This window comes from Pongo abelii, chromosome 2 (genome assembly GCF_028885655.2).
Source record: "Pongo abelii isolate AG06213 chromosome 2, NHGRI_mPonAbe1-v2.0_pri, whole genome shotgun sequence".
Taxonomy (NCBI): Eukaryota; Metazoa; Chordata; class Mammalia; order Primates; family Hominidae; genus Pongo; species Pongo abelii.
The window spans coordinates 161,483,848-161,505,326 of NC_085928.1; the positions used below are offsets into that span (position 1 = coordinate 161,483,848).

At 38.6% G+C, this 21,479-nt stretch overlaps 1 protein-coding gene across 1 annotated transcript; it reads left to right on the forward strand.

Annotated features, from left to right (window-relative positions):
- The first annotated feature begins 6,641 nt into the window (after positions 1-6,641).
- LOC103890280 (arylacetamide deacetylase) lies at positions 6,642-21,075 on the forward strand. Its single transcript, XM_024244884.3, has 5 exons — positions 6,642-6,926; positions 9,995-10,217; positions 13,021-13,090; positions 17,290-17,461; positions 20,162-21,075. The coding sequence occupies exons 1-5, from the start codon at positions 6,789-6,791 to the stop codon at positions 20,756-20,758; spliced, it is 1,200 nt and encodes a 399-aa protein (XP_024100652.1). The 5' UTR covers positions 6,642-6,788; the 3' UTR covers positions 20,759-21,075.
- The last annotated feature ends 404 nt before the right edge of the window (positions 21,076-21,479 follow it).

Here is a 21,479-nt window from a genome sequence, read left to right on the forward strand (position 1 = left end):
AGAGTGTGGCTTGCAGCACAGGCACATGCCAACGATCTTCATCGGCAAGACCCTACTAAGCCCATAGGGGCTGCTGCGTTCCCCTGGAGGAACCCCCCTGGAAGTACCAACCCACAGACCCTGGCCAGGCATCTCATAACCATATGATTACTTGCCTCATCGCAGGCCTTAACAAAGAAGCCCATAAGGCCGTAAATTTTGAAAAGCTCAAAGAAATCTCCCAAATAGCTGATGAAAATCCTGCTGAACTTCTTTCTCATCTTACAGAGGCCCTCCAAAAATATACTCGCGTAGACCCCACCTCCCGGGAAGAAACTATCATTCTTAATACCCATTTCATCTCTCAGTCTGCTCCTAACATACAGCACAAACTTAAAAAGGCTGAAGATGGCCCTCAAACTCCACAACAAGATCTCCTTAACCTGACTTTCAAAGTCTTCAATAACAGGGAGGAACAGATTAAATTAGACAAGTCCCAAAGAGATTGTGCTAAATACCAGCTTCTGGCAGCAGCTATCCATCAACCTAGCCATAGTACCCAAGGGCACAAAAAACCCAATGGCACTAACCCTCCTGGGCCTTGTTTTAAGTGCAGCAAAGAAGGTCACTGGGCGTGGGAATGTCCTAACCCAAGGACACCAAAAACTCCTTGCCCAGCCTGCCAACAGACCAGCCACTGGAAGTCTGATTGTCCTTTTAAAAACCAGGCTAACAGACCAACTCCTCAAAGCCCTGGCAAGGCAGAGAGTGAAAGATCACTCACCCTACCGCAGCTCCTTGGTCTGGCTGAGGAATGACAGAGCCCAGGGCCCCTGGTCCCATCTGTCATCACTGCTTTGGAGCCCAGGGTAACTCTGCCAGTAACAGGTAAGCTGATCTCCTTTTTAATCGATACTGGGGCCACCTACTTGGCTTTGCCTGAATTTTCAGGACCCACTCATCCCTCTCAGGTCTCTGTCATGGGGGTTGATGGATTCATCTCTCATCCACACGCCACTGAGTCCCTTACTTGTTCCTTGTTTAATACTATTTTTTCACACTCCTTCCTTATCATGCCTCATTGTCCCACCCCCATTCTAGGCTGAGACCTTTTAGCTAAATTCAAAGATTCCATCACTTTCTCCTGTCTCTCTCAACCAGAGTCCTTTCTGCTCCTCTCTGCTAGTCCAGCCCCTGACCCTTCTCCCCAGTACCCACTTCTCTCCTCTCTCATTAACCCAGTGGTGTGGGATACCACCACCTCTTCTATTGCGGGATCTGGCCAGCAGCCCACAATGCAACGGGGCTCTTTCTTTGTTCCCAGGCAGATCAGCATGTCGAGAAATAATAGACACACACAAGATAGTGAAAGCCGGGTCTAGGGGGGTCACTGCCTTCCGGTCCTGCAGTGCCAACAATGCACTGGATATACCAGCATTTATTATTAAGTTTAGTGAGGGTGGGGGTAGGTTACTGAGGGATTTAGGGTCATTTGATTATGAGATGAGATGGTCACATGGGGATGAAGTAATTCTTTTAACATAACATCTGTATGCAGAAGTACAGTATGCAGAGATAAGAATTTACAATATAGTGTGTGCATCAGTAATTTCTAACAGAGCCTTGAAACAGAAACATAGTCTTTCCATAATCTATGATTAGCCAGATATTAATCAGCAGTAACAGTTGCAGCAAAAACTGGTTGCAAACAATCCATAGAAACAGGACATGAAGGTAGACAACCAGTTAGACCAGATATTCTCAGAAGGGAGTATGCCTTAACCCTAAAGAAGCCTAGAAGAGCTGTGGCAAGATAAGGGCAGTTATAGCCCTATCTTACCATATGGACAGGTGCCCCTCCTGCATCCGTTTATAGGCTCTCCACAAGGGTCACATTCCATTCGAGAGCTATGAACATCTGCTTTTCTGGGATAGGAATCTTGGTGATGTGAAACCTCCCTGACTGCAAGTCCATTCATAAGCTTTCTGCATGGGGAAGCACATCACGTGCTATTGGCTCATTCTGGCAGTCCAACCTGGCATTGTCTGTACACAATCCTACATGTAATTTTGTATTTACAATAATCAGGAGCATTTCATCTTTTATTCCATAGCAATAGTTTCAGGGGGTCTCCCTACACTCTTCCATAGCTGCACACCATAACCCCATCAAAATCCAGTTAAAGGACCCCTCCAAATTTCCTAACGTTCCCAAATACCCTATCTCCCTAACCCACCAAAAGGTCCTCCAACCCATTATAAACAAGCTGTACTCATGTGATCTTCTTAGACCAACACATTCTCCATATAACACCCTCTTCCTCCCTGTTAGAAAATCTGACAGCTCATACTGACTCGTTCAGGACCTCCGAGCCATCAATCAGGCTGTACTCCCTATTTACCCCTTGGTCCCTAACCCCTGTACACTTCTCTCCCTCATCCCTTCCAACACCACCCACTATACAGCAATCGACCTACAGGATGCTTTCTTCACCATTCCCTTACACCCTAATTCCCAAGACCTCTTCACCTTCACCTGGACAGATCCTGACACTCTTCAGTCACAACTCACATGGACTGTCCTCCCTCAAGGCTTCGGATACAGCCCTCACATCTTTGGACAAGCTCTAGCCCAAGACCTCACCACCTTAAACCCCTCCCCCAGCTGCCTCCTCCAATACATTGATGACCTCCTTCTTTGCAGCCCCTCCCTAGAGAACCCCAAACTCACACCATCACCCTTCTAAACTTTCTTTCTAGCAAAAGATATAGGGTCTCCCCCTCCAAAGCCCAGCTATCTGCCCCGACAGTAACATACTTAGGAGTCCAACTCTCCCCTGGGGCCCAACCCATGACCCCGGCACAAGCAACCTTAATAAACAGCTTGCCTCTGCCTTCCTCAAAAAATGAAATTCTCTCTTTCTTAAGACTAGAAGGTTTCTTTAGAATATGGATTCCCAACTTTGCCCTCCTGGCTCAACCCCTCTACGAAGCAGCCAAAGGCCCCCTCAATGAACCCCTAAGCCCCATACACAACATACTTCCCAGTTTCTGTAAACTCCAAACTGCTCTCATCACTGCACCTGCCCTATCCTTACCCGACCTCTCCCAACCCTTCGTTCTCTATACCGCCAAAAACCAAGGAATCGCTCCTGGGGTCTTAGGGCAACAAAAGGGAAATCCTCCTTCCTTTGACCCTGTAGCATATCTCTCTAAACAACTAGACAACACTGTCAAAGGGCAGCCAACCTGTCTTAAAGCATCATCAGCAGTGGCCGTTTTGCCTCTGGAAAGCAAAAAACTAACATTTGGCCAAAGCACCACCATTCACAGCCCTCACAACTTACAGGATCTCCTCTCCTCCTGGGCATTAAGCTCCCTCTCTCCTTCCCAAATTCAGTCACTCTATGCCCTCTTTATCAAAAATCCTGAATTCAGCCTTGCCAAAAGTGCCCCCCTCAACCTGGCATCCCTACTCCCCATATCCTCTTCCCCTCCTACTCATTCTTGCACTGACATTCTGGATCACTTGCAGCCACACTTACCTAACATCTCCTCCAAGCCTCTCACTAATCCAGATGACCAACTATTCATAGATGACTCCTCTTCAAGAGCCCCCGGCTCTCCCAAAATTGTTGGGTATGCAGTAGTTACCTTAAACCATGTAATTGAGGCTAAACCCCTACCCCCAGAAACCTCCTCCCAGAAGGCAGAACTCAGCTCTCACAAGAGCCCTAACCCTCTCCAAGGACAAACAGGTCAACATATACACAGACTCCAAGTAGGCCTATCACATTCTTCATTCCCATGCCACCATCTGGTAAGAGAAAAAATTCCTTACTGCTAAAGGAACCCTCATTACTAATGGCCCCCTTATTTACCAACTCCTTCAGGCTGCACACCTCCCAACTGAAGCAGGAGTCATATACTGTTGAGGACAGTAAGCAGGATCAGATGAAATCTCAAGAGGAAATAGGCTGATGAGGCACCAAAACAGGCCTCCCTTTCTCCTATCCCTGCCCCCATCCTCCTTGTCACCCCAGCAGTTCAACCCGGATACTCTCCCACTGAAAACTCTTCGCTACTACAGCAAGGAGGCTCCCTTCAAGGGGACTGGATAATCAAAAACCAAAAGCTCATTCTTCCCCAAGAGCAAACCAAGGAAATTCTAACATCTCTTCACCAATCCTTCCATATCGGTGGGCGCCCCCTGTACCTACTCCTTCACCCTTATTTCTCCTCCCCCCATCTATTCACCTCACTAAAGCACATAACCTCAAACTGTCATATATGCTCTGTTACTTCCTCCCAAGGGGCCCTCCACCCTCTCCTCATCCCTACACATCAGCTCAGAGGAACACTCCCAGGGGAGGACTGGCAACTAGACTTCACCCACATACCTCCTGTCAAAAAAACTAAGTATCTTCTTACTCTCATAGACACTTTTTCAGGTAGGGTAGAAGCATTTCCTACCCCTTCAGAAAAAGCTGCAGAAATCTCTCAAATTCTCATAACCAAAATCATCCCTAGATTTGGTGTCCCTTGCTCCATACAATCAGATAATGGGCCTAGCTTCATCTCCCAAATTACCCAACAAGTCTCTCAATCCCTTGGTGTTCAGTGGTGCCTCCATATCCCATACCAGCCCCAGTCATCTGGAAAAGTCCAAAGGATAAATGGAATTCTCAAAACTCAGTTAACCAAACTCACACTTGAGGTCAAAAAACCTTAGACCTCCATTTTACCCACAGCACTGGCTCATATCAGAGCCAGTCCAAAGGCCCCCTCCTTCCTCAGTCCATTTGACTTAATGTATGGATGCCCTTTCCTCTTACAAAACAGACCCCCCCCGAGTCTCAATTAGAATACCTCCCAACACTCTCCCTCATCCATCATCTCCTCTGCGAACAAGCTGACCAGGCCCCCCCAAAACCCCACCAAGGCACCACTGACCAAACACTCCTTCCAGGAGAATATGTCTTCCTAAAAACCCTTACTCCAACAAGTCTCACACCAAAGTGCGAAATCCCTTTCCAAGTCCTTCTCGCTACCCCCACCGCAGCCAAACTTTCAGGACGCAACTCTTGGTACCATCTTTCCAGGTTAAAAACAGCACCTGCAGCTGACCCACCACCAACTAACCAACCAGCTGTTCCGTGTAAATACTCCAGCACTCTTCTTGGACCAGTTCAACTCTGCCTAATGCCCATCCCTGAAGACCCCACTCTTCCCTCATGAACCATAGCAGATAAGTTATCACCCCTTACCATTAAGTATCCAAACCCGTATTAATGGAAATCATCCATTACGCTGCCCTTGCAGGAATCACCCTGCTTACTCTACTCTTTGCCATAGGAATATATACTGTCTCGCCTCCTGGGTGGAATTTCAGACAAAAAAATCTCAATATTCATAACCTCTTGCCTCATAATCCTCCTCATAGCAGGTATAATAGCCACCACTAACAGACAGTGGCCTCTCCTAAATGTCCTGTCTTTGCTCATCCTGCCATTTCACACTCTTCCTTCACTGCATCACAGAAAACCTTTCATGGTCCTGCCTAGAACATCCCACCCTCACAGCATTCCTTGATTGGATCACCAATCTTATATTTCAAGGGGATTTACAGGAATTCACTCCAGATGAAGCCGAATTCTTTACCTTTACACTCGCTCTCTATTTACTCCTTCTTCCCTCCTCCTTCTCGTTACCGCTCCACCTACAGCGCACCATTCAACAGGCACATATGATACTCAGTCAAACTAACCCCTCCCTGGCCAAGGCCTGCTGGTACACCCCTCAGAAACCATACCAAAAGATGTCTTCCCAGTTCCCCTCAAAGACTGGGTTCTCAGCAATATGACCCTCCACCCCCCGATACCAAAGTTTTGGAGAAGTAAATGCACTCAAAAGTTACAAACTCAATCTTACCACACGTACTTCAGAACACAAGGTTATCTTAGGAACACTTACCTCAGACTCAGAACTCAGCCAACCAGCATCCCTACGCATAAAACATGAACTTTCCTCAGGAGTGCCCCTAGGCACCCTCTCCTCTAGCTTATGCAACTATACCCTAACACTCACTCCCCTGACAGACATCCAAACAATAACAGAAAAAAAAACCCACACAAACTCTCAAAATCTCCAACCCCCGTCAGACCCAAGTCACGGGAGAAACATCAGGATTCTGCAATAACTGACACAGGCGCTGCATAGAAGTCGCAGGGTGCAGCACTTGCCTAAACCGTCCCCACTTCCCAATGCATGGAAATACCACTGCCTAACACACTCTCAAACAAACTACTTATTGACACAAAACGCTTCTTATTGACTCAGCCTGGGTGACAGAGGGAGATTCTGTATCAAAAAAATATATATATATATATACACACACACATATATGTATATATATAATTTGTTTTTTCCATGATAAGCTATTTTAAAACAAAGATTCTGAATTCTGTGTGTTTTCTATGGATAATTTTGTTAGAGTTAAAGAATTTGTTCCCGAGTTATTACTCAATACATGCTGTTTATTGGAATACAGATAACAGTATGATCATTGACAAACTTTGCCCTAGTTTCCTATTACTCATTAAACCTTGAAGTTGCACTTAACACGACTGTATCTGGATAACAGATAAAATTTTGACCTTATTATGCCAACCCTTAAACTAACTGAGCAACTCTATTTTCAAAGCTTTTGGGTGGAGCTGAAGCACACTGCTTATTAAAGTACACTATTCAGGCATATTGTGTAAGTTTACTTTCTGTGTGTCTAGAGACCAAGAAGCAGGAAGTACACCATGGGAAGAAAATCGCTGTACCTTCTGATTGTGGGGATCCTCACAGCATATTATATTTATACGCCTCTCCCAGATAACGTTGAGGAGCCGTGGAGAATGATGTGGATAAACGCACATCTGAAAACTATACAAAATTTGGTAAGTTTGGAATTTTATGAATTCAGATGTGCATACACCACCATTTGACCCAGAGAATTAAGTCTTTCAAGATTCTATTCTTTTGATTTATTGACTTATTCATCTTTTAAAATAACTGCTGTGGCCTCTGACAATGTATTACTTAGAAATGTTGTTCGTTTTCTGTCTTATGTATTGAAATCATGTTAAAAAAAATATCAAGAAGAGCAAGCAAGGAGTCATTTGAATAGGTTTTGCTAAAAAGTACTTGGTTTAGGTAGCTTTAATGTCATGATAGTGGCTCTCCTTTGAAATTCTTATCTTAGGTATGGTTTGTTACTTAAATTTTATACTCAAATTAGAGATCATCTGATTATGCAGCACTGTGTTAGTTATAGATCTTTATGCACTTATCTTTGGGATTCAGAATATAGACTAAGGACACGTAAATAAGTTCTCAAGAAAAGATTCAATGGGCAGGCTGGTTGGCACATGCCTAGGGTTAACCACGAGAGGCACAATATGCACAACTGAGAGGGGGAGGGAGACCTGGGTGTTCTGGCAACTGGGCAGCTTGGATGCTGGCAAATTAAAAAGGTGTAGGTCTCTCTGGATCCTTGAGGATATTTTACTATTACTTCTTTGGTTATTTTATTATCTTCATTAAAACAAATCTCTTTTCAGAACTTAAACCAGATGAATGTTGTAACTCCTGGATTAATCTTTTATTTTGCATTTATTCAACAATTCAACTGTCTCAAATCCTATTAGGCAAACAAGTAGTCTGTCCCCACACAGTTGACATTCTAGTGGTGGAGAAAAAAATAAATTAGAATTAAAGAATAGATGATTTTAGTTCATGAGAAGTACCTTTAAGGAGGTAAGATGGAAGAAAAGAGAGTAATTTGGGTAGAAGGCAAGAGTGGGCTACTGTATGCATGGTGAGAAAAAGCCATTCTGAAGAGGAAACAGCTACTTAGGGACCAGAAGAATGAAAAGAAACCAACCATTCTAAGTGCTAAGAAAAATGTTTTCCAGCAGAGATAGCAACAAGTACAAACACCCCAGCTACAGAATATTGACAAGTCCAAGAAATCATATGAAACACTTGGGTTTAATGGGGAAATTGTTGCAATTAGTTTGGAGAGGTTAGAAGCCATATCATACAGTGCTTTGTAGGCACTGGTAGTAAGTTTTGATTTAATTCTGTGATGCAGAGCTATTAAAGAGCTTTAAGAAAGGGACACATATTTTTCCCTCATATTTGCTGTCTGTGCTACAATATGTGAGAGGTCTTTGATTTTTTTCTTGGAGTCTTTATATTAATTTTTATTTATTTAAGCAATTATATATATATTCTTCTCTGGTAGCCTTTTAATTCATTCATTCATTCATTTACTTACATTCTGTCCACAATTTATGAAAGTAACGTATTTTCAGAGCTCTCAGTAGATATACCTTTTAAAAGTTGTTTTAATGCCCTTTCTTATTCCTGAATTATCTGCTTGTTTGTTTGCTTGCTTTTTTGTGATCGTTTATGCTCCTGGTTTGTCCCTTTTTTCCTGATTAGTTTTGCTGGCTTCTCTGAAATGTCTGGCAATCTTTGAGTGTTCATACCCTTTATTAAAGGATTATGTTATGAACATTACATCAAGAATCAAACTACTGGATTGAGAATCCTAGTAAATATCATTTACTAGCTGTGTAGGCATGAATGACATATTTAACCTTCCTGGGCTCACTTTCCTCATATCTGACATGGATAAGAAAATGTTATCTTCCTTCCATATAAGCAAGTTGTAAATATTACTGAGATGACTACAATAGAGTGCTCAGAACACTGACTCATTCTACAGTGAAAGGATGGGCTGCAGGCAGGCAAGCTGCCCTCCCTTTTTCTCCCACTCATGCCTTCCCTCCCAACCCTGACTCCCAGCTCCCATGTGCAACCAGCTCCATAGCCACGCCTCACTGCACCTCCCTATTTCTAAACTAGACCAGTTTCTCGACCTGCCAGGGTTTTTCCTTTTCTTATTTGGTTAGCAAAAGACTTAGGAAAAGGTATTTATTTCAAGCCTCAGACAAAATTGCTTTTCCAGTTTCTACTCCCAAGTAGCTTTTTGTAATCACCTGCTGTTTGCTCCCAAAGTACCTTGTACAGAGCTCTGTAATAGTATTTACATTGTTTTGTAACCATTTATTTGTCTTTCACACTTAACTCTGAGATTCTTGAGAAGAGCATTTGTCTGGTTCATCTCTGAAACCCTAAAGCTTGGTAGACAGCCTGACACATTTTAGTGAAATAGGAACTAAATTAGTAGCAGGGGTCAAAATAAAACTTCATCTTTGCCCTCTGAAGGTTGCTGAAAGTCAACTGACAGGTCTGGTTAATAGGAGAAAAAGGCATATACATTTTTAGCATACATAATAGACTTACAAAATATAAAATCTCAAAGAAATGGCCAGATGGTTGACACTTTTTTTTATTATTATCTTGAGGTTACAGAAAGAATGGTGGCTTGGCCAAAAAATGATATGGTGGCAAGACAGGTTATGGGAAGGAGAGAAGAGAAGACATAGGTAGCAAAAGTGGTCTTGTTATATAGATGGATCCTCACAGGTAGCAGCCCTCAGAGAGAACAGATGGTAAAAATTTCTCTCAGACTTTTAAAGGTGTCAGATTCTCAGTTGATTTTTCCTAGATCTGGACAAATGAAGGCTCTCAGAGAAAGCCTGCATCAATGCAGATTTTCTCTACAGATGCAAATCACCTCCACAAAAGAAAAGCTTTCCAGCTATTCTTGTATTTCCAGCTCTTCTGAAAAGCCACCTTGCAATATGTCAAGGAGATATATTTTGGGATGAAATATTTTTATTTCTTTCACAGTATATTCCCTCTTTTTTAAGAACCACCCTAGGCATAACCTTTGCATTTCTGGTTTCTTTTAAAAGGACCAAACAGGATTCATGCATGAAAATTTAGTTCATTCCATTTGAGTTTATTAAGGGTTAATGTCTATCTGTAAGTCCATAGATCTCTTTGCCATTTGATACTTGAATTTCAAGATGTTTGTGAATTTCATTTTTAGGCTACATTTGTGGAGCTGCTGGGACTTCACCATATTATGGATTCCTTTAAGGTTGTCGGGAGCTTTTATGAAGTCCCACCAACCTCAGATGAAAATGTCACTGTCACTGAGACAAAATTCAACAACATTCTTGTTCGGGTATATGTGCCAAAGAGAAAGTCTGAAGCACTAAGAAGGGGGTTGTTTTACATCCATGGTGGAGGCTGGTGCGTGGGAAGTGCTGGTAAGTGAATGCTTTGAAAAATCTCTGTCACTGAGGTAATTCGCAAACATTTTACTAAGTCTTCAGTGGGTACACATGCCCTTCGGCATGGACATTACTGCCTCTTTTATCTTCTCGTGCTTTGTTCTGCTGGCAAAGTTTTACTTTTCCTTGAAGCTTTATATCACTCTTTTCCACATATGCATTTCCTCATCAACCCAGGTAGAGGTGAGAAGAAACTTTTTTTTTCTATTTATCACAATTACTCTAAGAAAGCCTTGTTATTTCTATCATTCTCCACTTGATATTACAGAACCATTTAATATTTTCATCCATTTACTCATATTTACTATATGCCTGGTAATATTTTTATATCTTTGAATATATTTTTGAATAGACAAAATTTCCTCACGTCTGTAATCCCAGCACTTTGGGATGCCAAGGCGGGTGGATCACTTGAGGTCAGGAGTTTGAGACCAGCCTGGCCAACATGGTGAAACCCCATGTCTACTAAAAAAACACAAAAATTAGCCGGGTGTGGTGGCGGGCACACATTATCCCAGCTACTTGGGAGGCTGAGGCAGGATAATCGCTTGAACCCAGGAGGTGGAGGTCGCAGTGAGCCAAGATTGCACCGTTGCACTCCAGCCTGGGCAACAGAGCAAGACTCTGCCTCAAAAAAAAAAAAAAAAGAAAAAATTCCTGTCTTCCTGTGTTCTTGGAGCTTACATTCTAATGGAGACAATCTTTAATCAACTGATAAATAAGCAAATAATACAGTGTGTTTTAAAGTGATAAATGTAGGAAATAATAGGCCAGAATGTTAGAAGAAAAACCTTAGACAAGTTAAATTTAACAGAGTATAATTGAGCAAGGAACTACTTGCGGATCAGGCACCCTCCCGAACCAGAATAGGTTCAGAGAGTCACCAGCACTGCCTCATGGTCGAAGAAGAGTTATGGGTAGAAAAAGGAAAGTGACATTCAGAAAACAGAAGTGAGGCACAGAAATAGGCGGACTGGTTACAGCTCAGCGTTTGTGTTATTTGAAACTGGTTCCACAAGTTGGTTACCTTTGGCTGAAACTCAGTGATTGGGACAAGAGTTACACATCCAACTAAGTTACAACTCACTGTGTATCAAGAAACCTTTAAAATATGGAAAGAGGCAGCTTTAGGCTAAACTTAGTTTATTTGGCAAGAGTAATCAAGATTGGGTGTGAAGGTTGTATATTTCTTGATGTACAGAATTACAGCAGAAAGAGAAAAACATTTAGAAGTGGAAACACTGGGATAAAAGTCCCAATTGTGTGAGAAAATCACCTAACCCACCTGAGTCCTAGGGCTCTTGATATTCATCTGTTTACCTCCAATGAATATAGTATAGATTCAATGAAGGAGTCAAGATTGGACTGGGCCTACTAAGTTAAGAACTCTGAACTCTAGAGAGGAAGAATAAATTAGTCCTGAAAAGAAAATGTTACAGGCTTGAAATTAAGCAAATTTGTCCATTGATGTGGGAAGTTAGAGGAGAAAATGACAGAAAATTAAAAAAAGAGAGAGATCTGAATGAGTGCCTCATTTCTGACAGGATGACTGGGAGGGTGAGGACAGATTTCTGGGGAATGCAAACAAAATTGTTGAGTGAAGGAATAAGCAGACAGCAAAGCACTGAGGTGGTCAAAAATGTCAGAAAATGAAAAGAAAGCCAAAGAAGGTGAGAACCTCAAGAAAGAGGAAATAATAAAAGTCCTGGATGGTGTAGAGATGTCAAGTAAGCAGGATGGAAGTATGTCTCTTGGATGTTGAACTTTTTATGTTAATATTGTTGAGGAGAGACTTGCTGACATGATGGGATATTCACAGAGAAACACATTACAGCAAGCAAAAAGTGAGAGGAAAGAAAATAAAATGGTTAGAATAATTGCTGGCCTTAAAAGGACTTAGTTGTGAAATAAATAAGCAAGAAAATTATAGATTGAAATGAGAGTTAAGTAAGAGCATTTGTCTTTTATTTTTGTGCAGGAGAAATATAAACAAGTTGGTAGACTGAAATAAATGAAGGCAATAAGTAGAAATATGTTAGCCAAGTAATGGGCTGGGAGTGTTGACTGACAGATAAACATCCCAGAGGAAATGAAAGGGAAGAAGATTTAGAGCACTAGTAAAATAATTGGATATAGATAGGAAGGTTGGAAATGGAAAAAAAAGAGCATTACGTCTTCCTCTTAGACAAGAGAAAAGAGGCAAAGACAGGCCTCAGCTAGATACATTCTTAAAGTAGTAGTACAGATGCGAGCAGTAAGTTCCAGTGTTTGTTTAAGGGGACCTAGATCTATTCCACTTATATTCAGGTGCCTTTTCTAGTGTCCCATGCAGACTTAGGTGATCCTTCTATGTTGCTACAATTCTGTCTATAACTCCTTGGCTCACATATCTGACAACGTATTGCTCAAGTTAGCAACTTGTCTTTTTATCTTTGTATACCCATCAACTAAAACAGAGCCAAATCAATACCTCCTTCCAGTATACACAGCTGGGTTAATCTAGAGAATGAGTCTGACACAGAACGATCAATGGCAAAATGTGCAGGACAAAAGATAAAAGGGAGGAAGAGCATTAGGAGGTTCACTGGGAAACTTGAATTCCACTGAGTCGTGGATGGATGGCTTCTTATAAATACAGTGTTAAATTTGTCTCTCGTATTTTAAGGTAAAATAGAACTGCCAGAATGTGAAAGAAGTGCAGCAGGATTTTTGTGAAGGAAACAGCCTTGTCTTCATTTGTCTATTTTACTAATATGTTGCTTTTATCCTTTTATTTCAGCTCTAAGTGATTATGACTTGCTGTCAAGATGGACAGCAGACAGACTTGATGCTGTTGTCATATCAACCAAGTAAGAGCTGTGCTGTTTGGTTTTCTGGCCAGATGTCTGACATGCCAAGATTTTCTCAGCTTTCTTTTTTTTTTTTTGTGACGGAGTCTCACCCTGTCACCTAGGCTGGAGTGCAGTGGCAGGATCTCGGCTCCCTGCAACCTCCTCCTCCCAGGTTCAAGTGATTCTCATACTTCAGCATCCCGAGTAGCTGGGATTACAGGTGCGAATCACCACACCCGGCTAATTTTTTTATTTTCGGTAGAGATGGGGTTTCACCATGTTGGTCAGGCGTGTCTTAAACTCCTGACCTCAGGTGATCTGCCCTCCTTGGCCTCCCAAAGTGCTGGGATTACAGGCGTGAGCCACCGCGCTCAACCAATTCTCTCAGCTTTCTCAGCCGATGCATGATTATGCCAAAAATAAATGTTTCTCAGATGACACTAAGTAGGCAATTGCAAGTTAGTGCTAGGCCTAACCTGATTAGAGTTGAGAAAAAAAAATCTGTATATGTGTGTACATGTGTTATTTAGGCAAAAAGAAACAGCAAAAAGTAAAAATCTTTTTCACATAAATTCAAACTGTATCATTTATGGATATAATTACCTGGACGGTATTTCCTTTCAACCCTTAATTCACAGTCTTTAAAAATGAGTGCCCTGGAGTCACAGGATCATCCATAAAAGTGCATCATAAATAATTTCCATCTCAGATGGTTATTGTGAAGAGTAAATGATAACATCCTTGAAACGGAGTCCAGTGTATAGCACTTGGTGAGCCTAAAATACAGGCTATATAATTTTAAATATTTAAAATATAGCCTATAGTTTAGGCTCAACAAGTGTTATACACTGCACTAAGTATATCAAAAAATGTATTATCAAATTAAACAAAATAGATGAGTTCATATAAAATTATGCTAGATAAATAATCCACTTATGGAAAGAGCACTTAGCGACAGTAAAATTAGGGGTGGATTGTTGGGTAGACCCATGCCAGAGCAGTATATATTTAAATTGAAGTTTCAGAAAGTAAATGAACAGTTAAAAAATAACATACTCATCACCATTTGTCAAGTTAAATCATTATTATAAAGTTGGGACATGATCAATATTTGGTTGTATGTGGTCACTCATAAATGTAGTGGCTAGAATAATATTTTGTAAAATGCAGTTAGAAAATCCAGGCTTATGCTATTTTGCATTCCAACTTTATACTCAAAGAGAATTTTCTTAAACATGGCAAGTCAAATTACAGTATACGACCTACACCTGTGTTTGATTCATTGACATGACTAATAAATCACAAGTACATGAAAGATAAAATATACTTTAAAATATTTATGCAAATACATGCCTTGCCTGCAAATATTCTCATTTTATTTATATTAAAGATGAAGAACTCCAGTATTCAAAGATAGATAATTTTGGTTATATTTAAATTAAAATGGCCAATGAGCACCTTTCATGTACTTAAAAGATAAAATATACTTTAAAATATTTATACAAATACATGCCTTGCCTTCAAATATTCTCATTTTATTTATATTAAAGATGAAGAACTCCAATATTAAAAGATAGATAATTTTGGTTATATTTAAATTAAAATGACCAATAAGCACATGAAAAGATGCTCAATATCATTAGTCATTAGAGAAATGCAAATCAAAACCACAATGAAATACCACTTCACACCCACTAGGATGGGTATAATACATATATTTAAAAAGATAATAACAAGTGTTAGTGGGGACATGGAAAAATCAGAATCCTCTATACTGCTGGTGGGAATAAACACTTTGGCAGCTCCTTAAAAGGTCAGAGTTACCATATTGACCCAGCATTTCCATTTCTAGGTGTATACACAAGAGAAATGAAAACATGCCCATATAAAAACTTGTATGTTTGTAGAAGCATTATTCATAAACCTTAAAAGTGGAAGCAACCCAGTGTTCATTAACTGATAAATGAATGAATAAAATCTGGTATATCTATACAATTGAATATTTAAAATTCAATTGAATATTTAAATAAAATGTGGCATATCTATACAGATATTCAGTTGTGTAAATATACCACATTTTATTCATCCATTTACCAGTTAATTATTCATTTATTAATAAAAGGACTGCTACAGTATGGACAAATCTTGAAAATATTATGCTAGATGAAACAAGCCAGTCATAAATGGCAAGTTTTGTGATTCCATTTATATAAAATGTCCAAAATAGGGCAATTGAATAGAGACAGAATGTAGATTAATGGTTGCCTATGATTGGGTTTGGAGGATGGGGAGAAATTAGAAGTGACTACTAATGGGTACAGGATTTGCTTTTGGCATGAGGAAAATTTTCCAAAACTGATTGTGGCAATGGTTGCACAACTCTGAATATATTGAAAATCATTGAATTGCATACTTATAATGTGTTAATTTCATGGGTTATGAATATCTCAGCAAAATGGTTATATTAAAAATTAAGGGCATACTTTTAATATGTTAGTTTTATAGGTTATGAATATCTCAGTAAAATGGTTATATTAAAAATTCAGGCCGGGTGCAGTGGCTCAAGCCTGTAATTCCAGCACTTTGGGAGACCGAGGCAGGTGGATCACAAGATCAGGAGTTCAAGACCAGCCTGGCCAACATAGTGAAACTCCATCTCTACTAAAAATACAAAAATTAGCCGGGTGTGGTGGTGGGCACCTGTAATCCAAGCTACTTGGGAGGCTGAGGTAGGAGAATTGCTTGAACCCAGGAGTTGGAGGTTGCAGTGAGAGAAGATCGTGCCACTGGACTCCAGCCTGGGCGACAGAGCTAGACTCTGACTAAAAAAAAAAAAAAAAAAAAAAATTAAGAAATTATGTTCATTGAAAGACATTAATAGAAGTCTTAAAGTTTGTGTGTGTGTATATATATGTGGGTATAGACATATGTATACTATAAAAATTTTTAAATACATATATACTTTTTCAAATCCAAAATATAAAAACACCTACCAATTAATAGAAGTATAGGGGAAAGACTTAGAAAGACAATTTACAGAAAAGGATATCCAAATCATCAAACAATATATGAAAATGTACTGTATACATCAGGAAAATACAAATTGAGACTATTACAAGATACCTTTATATACTCGAGATTATAGGTAAAATGAGAAAGACATAAAATACCACGTGTTGATAAGGTTTTGAATCAACAGCACTTCCATTAGTTCTGGTTTGAGAATAACTTGGTAGACTACTTAGCAAAACTCTTTGACATTATTAAGTAAAGCTAAGCATATATGCGTACCTCTGTTACTATCAGTAGCACAGGTATATATCAACAGGAATACAGCCATATGGTCACCAAAAAAACATGTACTAGAATATTCATAGCAGCACTGTTTGTGCCCAAGACTGCAAGCAACCTAAATCCCCATGACATTTTTTTACTTGGAAAAATATTTATTTAGTATTTATTGTTTGTTTGATTATTTATAAGAACATTTAATATGTGATCTACCCTCTTAATGAATTTTTAAATTTGTGTTATTTTTGACTATAGGTACAATGTTGTACAGCAGATCTGTAGCGCTTATTCAACTTGTTTGACTGAAACTTTATGCCAGCTGATCAGTAACTCCCCATTTCCTCCTCCCCACAGCCCTTGCGACCATCTTTTCACTCTGATTCCATGAATTTGACTATTTTAGATACCTTATATAAGTGGAAACATACAGTATTTGTTCTTCCATGACTGGCTTATTTCACTTAGCCCATCAACATGTTAATGGGTAAATGATTTGTGGTATATTCAAACAATACAGTACTATACAGGAAGATAGAAGCAATGTGAATGAGGCTCAAAAACATAATGTTGAACAACTGAAACCAGATACACAGGAGTATATGCTATATGATTTTATTTATTTAAAGGCCAAAACTAGGCAAAATTAATTTATGCTGTTACATCAAATTAGTGGATACTTCAGGAATTAAGAGAGTAAACAAAAGGTTTCTGGGATGCTGGCAATGTTATATTTCATGATCTGAGTGCCGGTTATATGGCTGCGTTTAGTTTGAAAATTAAAGAAATTATATACTTATGTGCACTTCCAGCATGTATTAGGTTGGTGCAAAAGTTATTGCGGTTTTGCCATTACTTTTGCACCAATAATATATTACGGTCTAATAAAAACAAACAAAAAATGTGTAAATTATGTTTTCTCTCTACAGCTACAGATTAGCACCTAAGTATCATTTCCCAATTCAATTTGAAGATGTGTACAGTGCCTTAAGGTGGTTCTTACGTAAAAAAGTTCTTGCAAAATATGGTGTGAACCCTGAGAGAATCGGTATTTCTGGAGATAGTGCAGGAGGGAATTTAGCTGCAGCAGTGACTCAACAGGTATGTCAATAATTTCTATGGTTTTTAAAAATAGTCTACTTATAAACATATTTAATGCATGTATTAAAATATAAATGCAAATAGGAGATATTAATTTTTTGAAACTATTAAAGAGAATATTGACAAGAAATGACTAAAACATTATAATGTCAACCTCTGCTTCTGTCATAGATTTTTTTCTTTCTTAAGGGAATGTTAATTCTTTGGATAAATCATTCATTTAAAATTATAGCCTGCATGTGGTAGCTCAGAACTGCAATCCCAGTGCTCTGGGAGGCCAAGGCAAAAGGATCACTTCAGACTAGGAGTTTGATAGCAGCCTGGGAAACACAGTGAGACCCTGTCTCCACAAAAAAAAAAAAAAAAAAGAAAGAAAAAAAAAAAAAAGAAAAATTCGCCTGGCATAATAGTGTGACTTTGTAGTCCTAGCTACCTGGGAGGCTGAGGAGGCTGAGGCAGAAAGATCTCTTAAGCCCAGGAGTTCAAGGTTATAGTAAGCTGTAATCGTGCCACTGTACTCCAGCCTGGGTGACAGAGTAAGGCCCTGTCTCTTAAAAGCATAAAAAATAAAATAATATGTGTCAGTAAAATATTATACTAAGTAGGTGAATGAGATCAGATAATTGTGAGACTAATGACCCTATTACCCTATTAGAGGTTCAGATGAATTCATATAATCTTCAATGGCGTATTCCTTTATTACCATAATAATCATCCTATTTTAAGAAAATTATCAACACATTCAAAGATTCCCATGCTACTTACAAAGAAATATGAAGAATTCAAAAGATTTTTGTATGTAGATGTAAAATCAGATCTTTTTATCTGTCATTTAATAATGGCAATATAATAATCATAATAATAATAATAAATGGCATTTTTGCCCCAGATTGTATGTAGATTAGATTTTGTTTTTATGATGAAGGAGAAACACTGCTATTGATTGTTTAAACATCTATTGTTTACACATGTATTTTCCCATGGAGTAGCAGTCAGGAGAAGAAGCTACCTAAGACCTTCTCTCTAATGTTAATTCTTTGGATAAATCGTTCATTTAAAATTATAGGCTGCATCTGGTAGCTCAGAACTGCAATCCCAGCACTCTGGGATTATGTGGAAGTTATGTAGAACATATGTAGAAGGTTAGATTTTATTAGTTGACTTTAGTTACAAATGAGTGTTCTAAAGCCATTTTAAAACATTGCTGTTGTTTGTTAATTATATTTATTTATAATTTTTCACACTAAAAGCATTTTGACTGCTAGAATCTGTTGGACAATATTCTCAAAAGTAAAGAATTATAGTTGCACTTTGTTTCAACCACAATATAGAACAAGTATTTGAAACTTCACAGGTAGATTTCTAATCATTATTATGGATTTCATAATGTAGCAGCAAAAGCATTAGACTGGACATCAGGAAACTTGGAGATGCAGTAATTTCTAGATTTGATATTGGCTTAGTCTCTCTAAATAAACATTCATTTCCTCACCTGTAAGAAAAATGAACTTTTTCAACTTTAAAGAGTTGTTTGAGGGTCATATGAATAAATTTATATAAAAATACCTGGCAACTTGTAACAATCTTTACAAATAGGCTCCACAATGGTCTATTTTGATAATTATAGTTAAAATGTGGATAAATACCACAATTTGCAAAATATTTGAGGTTACATCTAATAATATCTGTACTTTTATGGAGAAGTTCTATACATCTTTTATAGTATATTATATACTTTGAAAACATAAAATTATTTTTTAACCTATATGTTTTCACAATTTAAAACATATTTTGTAATATTTCATTCTTATAAGTCTCCTTTTTTCCTACCTGGTATTGGTATATCCCTCTTTACAGACCACTGATTATTACAAATATTAGCACAACAGACTTGATATAAAAGATGATGTTAATAGACCATTTCACACAGAAGGCTTGCCCAAATCTCCTAAAGTAACATGTCGCTTTAGCATCAAAGCCATGTCAGAAACCTCTATTAAGTGATCCTTCTTCTTCATGGTAAAGCTTATTGATATACTGGTATATTTTAATAAAATTCTTTTTTGAGACAGTGTCTCACTCTGTCTCCCAGGCTGGAGTGCAGTGGTGTTTTCTCAGCTCACTGCAACCTCCACCTCACGAGTTCAAGCAATTCTTGTGTCTCAGCCGACTGCGTAGCTTCAATGACAGGTGTGTGCTACCATACCTGGATAATTTTTGTATTTTCGGTCGAGACAGGTTTTTGCCATGTTAGCCAGCTGGTCTCAAACTCCTGACCTCAAGCAATCCACACTTCAGCCTTCCAAAGTTCTGGGATTACAGGAATGAGCCACCATACCAGGCCTATTTTAATAAACTCTTACATGAACAAAAGATAATATTTATGCAATTCTTCTGGTTATCATTCCTAGCAGAAAGAACAGGAGATTAACTTTCTAATGATCACTTAGATTTTTTGCATTATCCATAAAGCATATATGACAGATGATTTTCCTTAAGTTGAAAATATTGATGAACATCTAGTTCTAGAAACCCATTCTGAATGTTAGAAAGTTTGTTGTGATGGTATGTTTCATTTATTACTTAAGTCCTTTTGAGATCATGAATAGATAAGAACAAGATAGACAGATAGATAATCTTATTAGGGATATTTTATTGTTTTAAATGAAAATGATTTGTGCAAATCATCTTGTTTCTCAGCTCCTTGATGACCCAGATGTCAAGATCAAACTCAAGATCCAGTCTTTAATTTATCCTGCCCTTCAGCCTCTTGATGTAGATTTACCATCATATCAAGAAAATTCAAATTTTCTATTTCTATCCAAATCACTCATGGTCAGATTCTGGAGTGAATATTTTACCACTGATAGATCACTTGAAAAAGCCATGCTTTCCAGACAACATGTGCCTGTGGAATCAAGTCATCTCTTCAAATTTGTTAATTGGAGTTCCCTGCTCCCTGAGAGGTTTATAAAAGGACATGTTTATAACAATCCAAATTATGGCAGTTCTGAGCTGGCTAAAAAATATCCAGGGTTCCTAGATGTGAGGGCAGCCCCTTTGTTGGCTGATGACAACAAATTACATGGTTTACCCCTGACCTATGTCATCACCTGTCAATATGATCTCTTAAGAGATGATGGACTCATGTATGTCACCCGACTTCGCAACGCTGGAGTTCAGGTGACTCATAACCATGTTGAGGATGGATTCCATGGAGCATTTTCGTACCTGGGACTTAAAATTAGTCACAGACTTATAAATCAGTATATTGAGTGGTTAAAGGAAAATCTATAGTAAAACATGTAGCTATAACATATTTTAAAAATAAAGTAAATCTCAAAACCTCAGAAAATTTGCATTAGAAATTGGTCTTTCTTAGAATGGTCTAGTTAAGTTCCACATGTAGCATAATTCTTAAATAGTCACTTTTCTGTTTTTTTTTCTTACTGTGGGATTTCATTTCAATTTTCTACATTGTCTATCTGCTTTTTCTGAGATTTTCCTTCTTACACTGTTACTTATTTTTAAAAATATTACATTCTTGTATACTTTATTTTTGTGAGTTGGCTACTACTTACAATGCAGGAGAATAAATGTGAGCAAATATTGCCTGTCTGAGTAATGTCAAGATTTTATTCAATGTTCATTTACAACGTGAAACATTCCTAATCACAGATATGAATTAAGTGCCAACTCTTTTCAAAAGCAGTTGCCTCAGTGAAATATCAATTTATTACCACTGTAAATTTCTTTATGAAACACTTTTAGAATTTAGGTACCAAGTGTTAAACTAACCAATGCTAAAAAAAAAAAATCACTGTGGTACTTTGGGGAATTAGCTGCTTTTTATTTGAGGAAAGGTAGAGAAACTGAAGTTTAGTAAAGACAGAAGAAATATTTGGGATGAACACTGACCTAACAGCCAAAGACTACAGATGTGGAAGTCACTGACCAATGATAGAAAAATCAGAGAAAATTTTAATCTCTGAAAAGCCCATCCCAATATTGCAGGGAG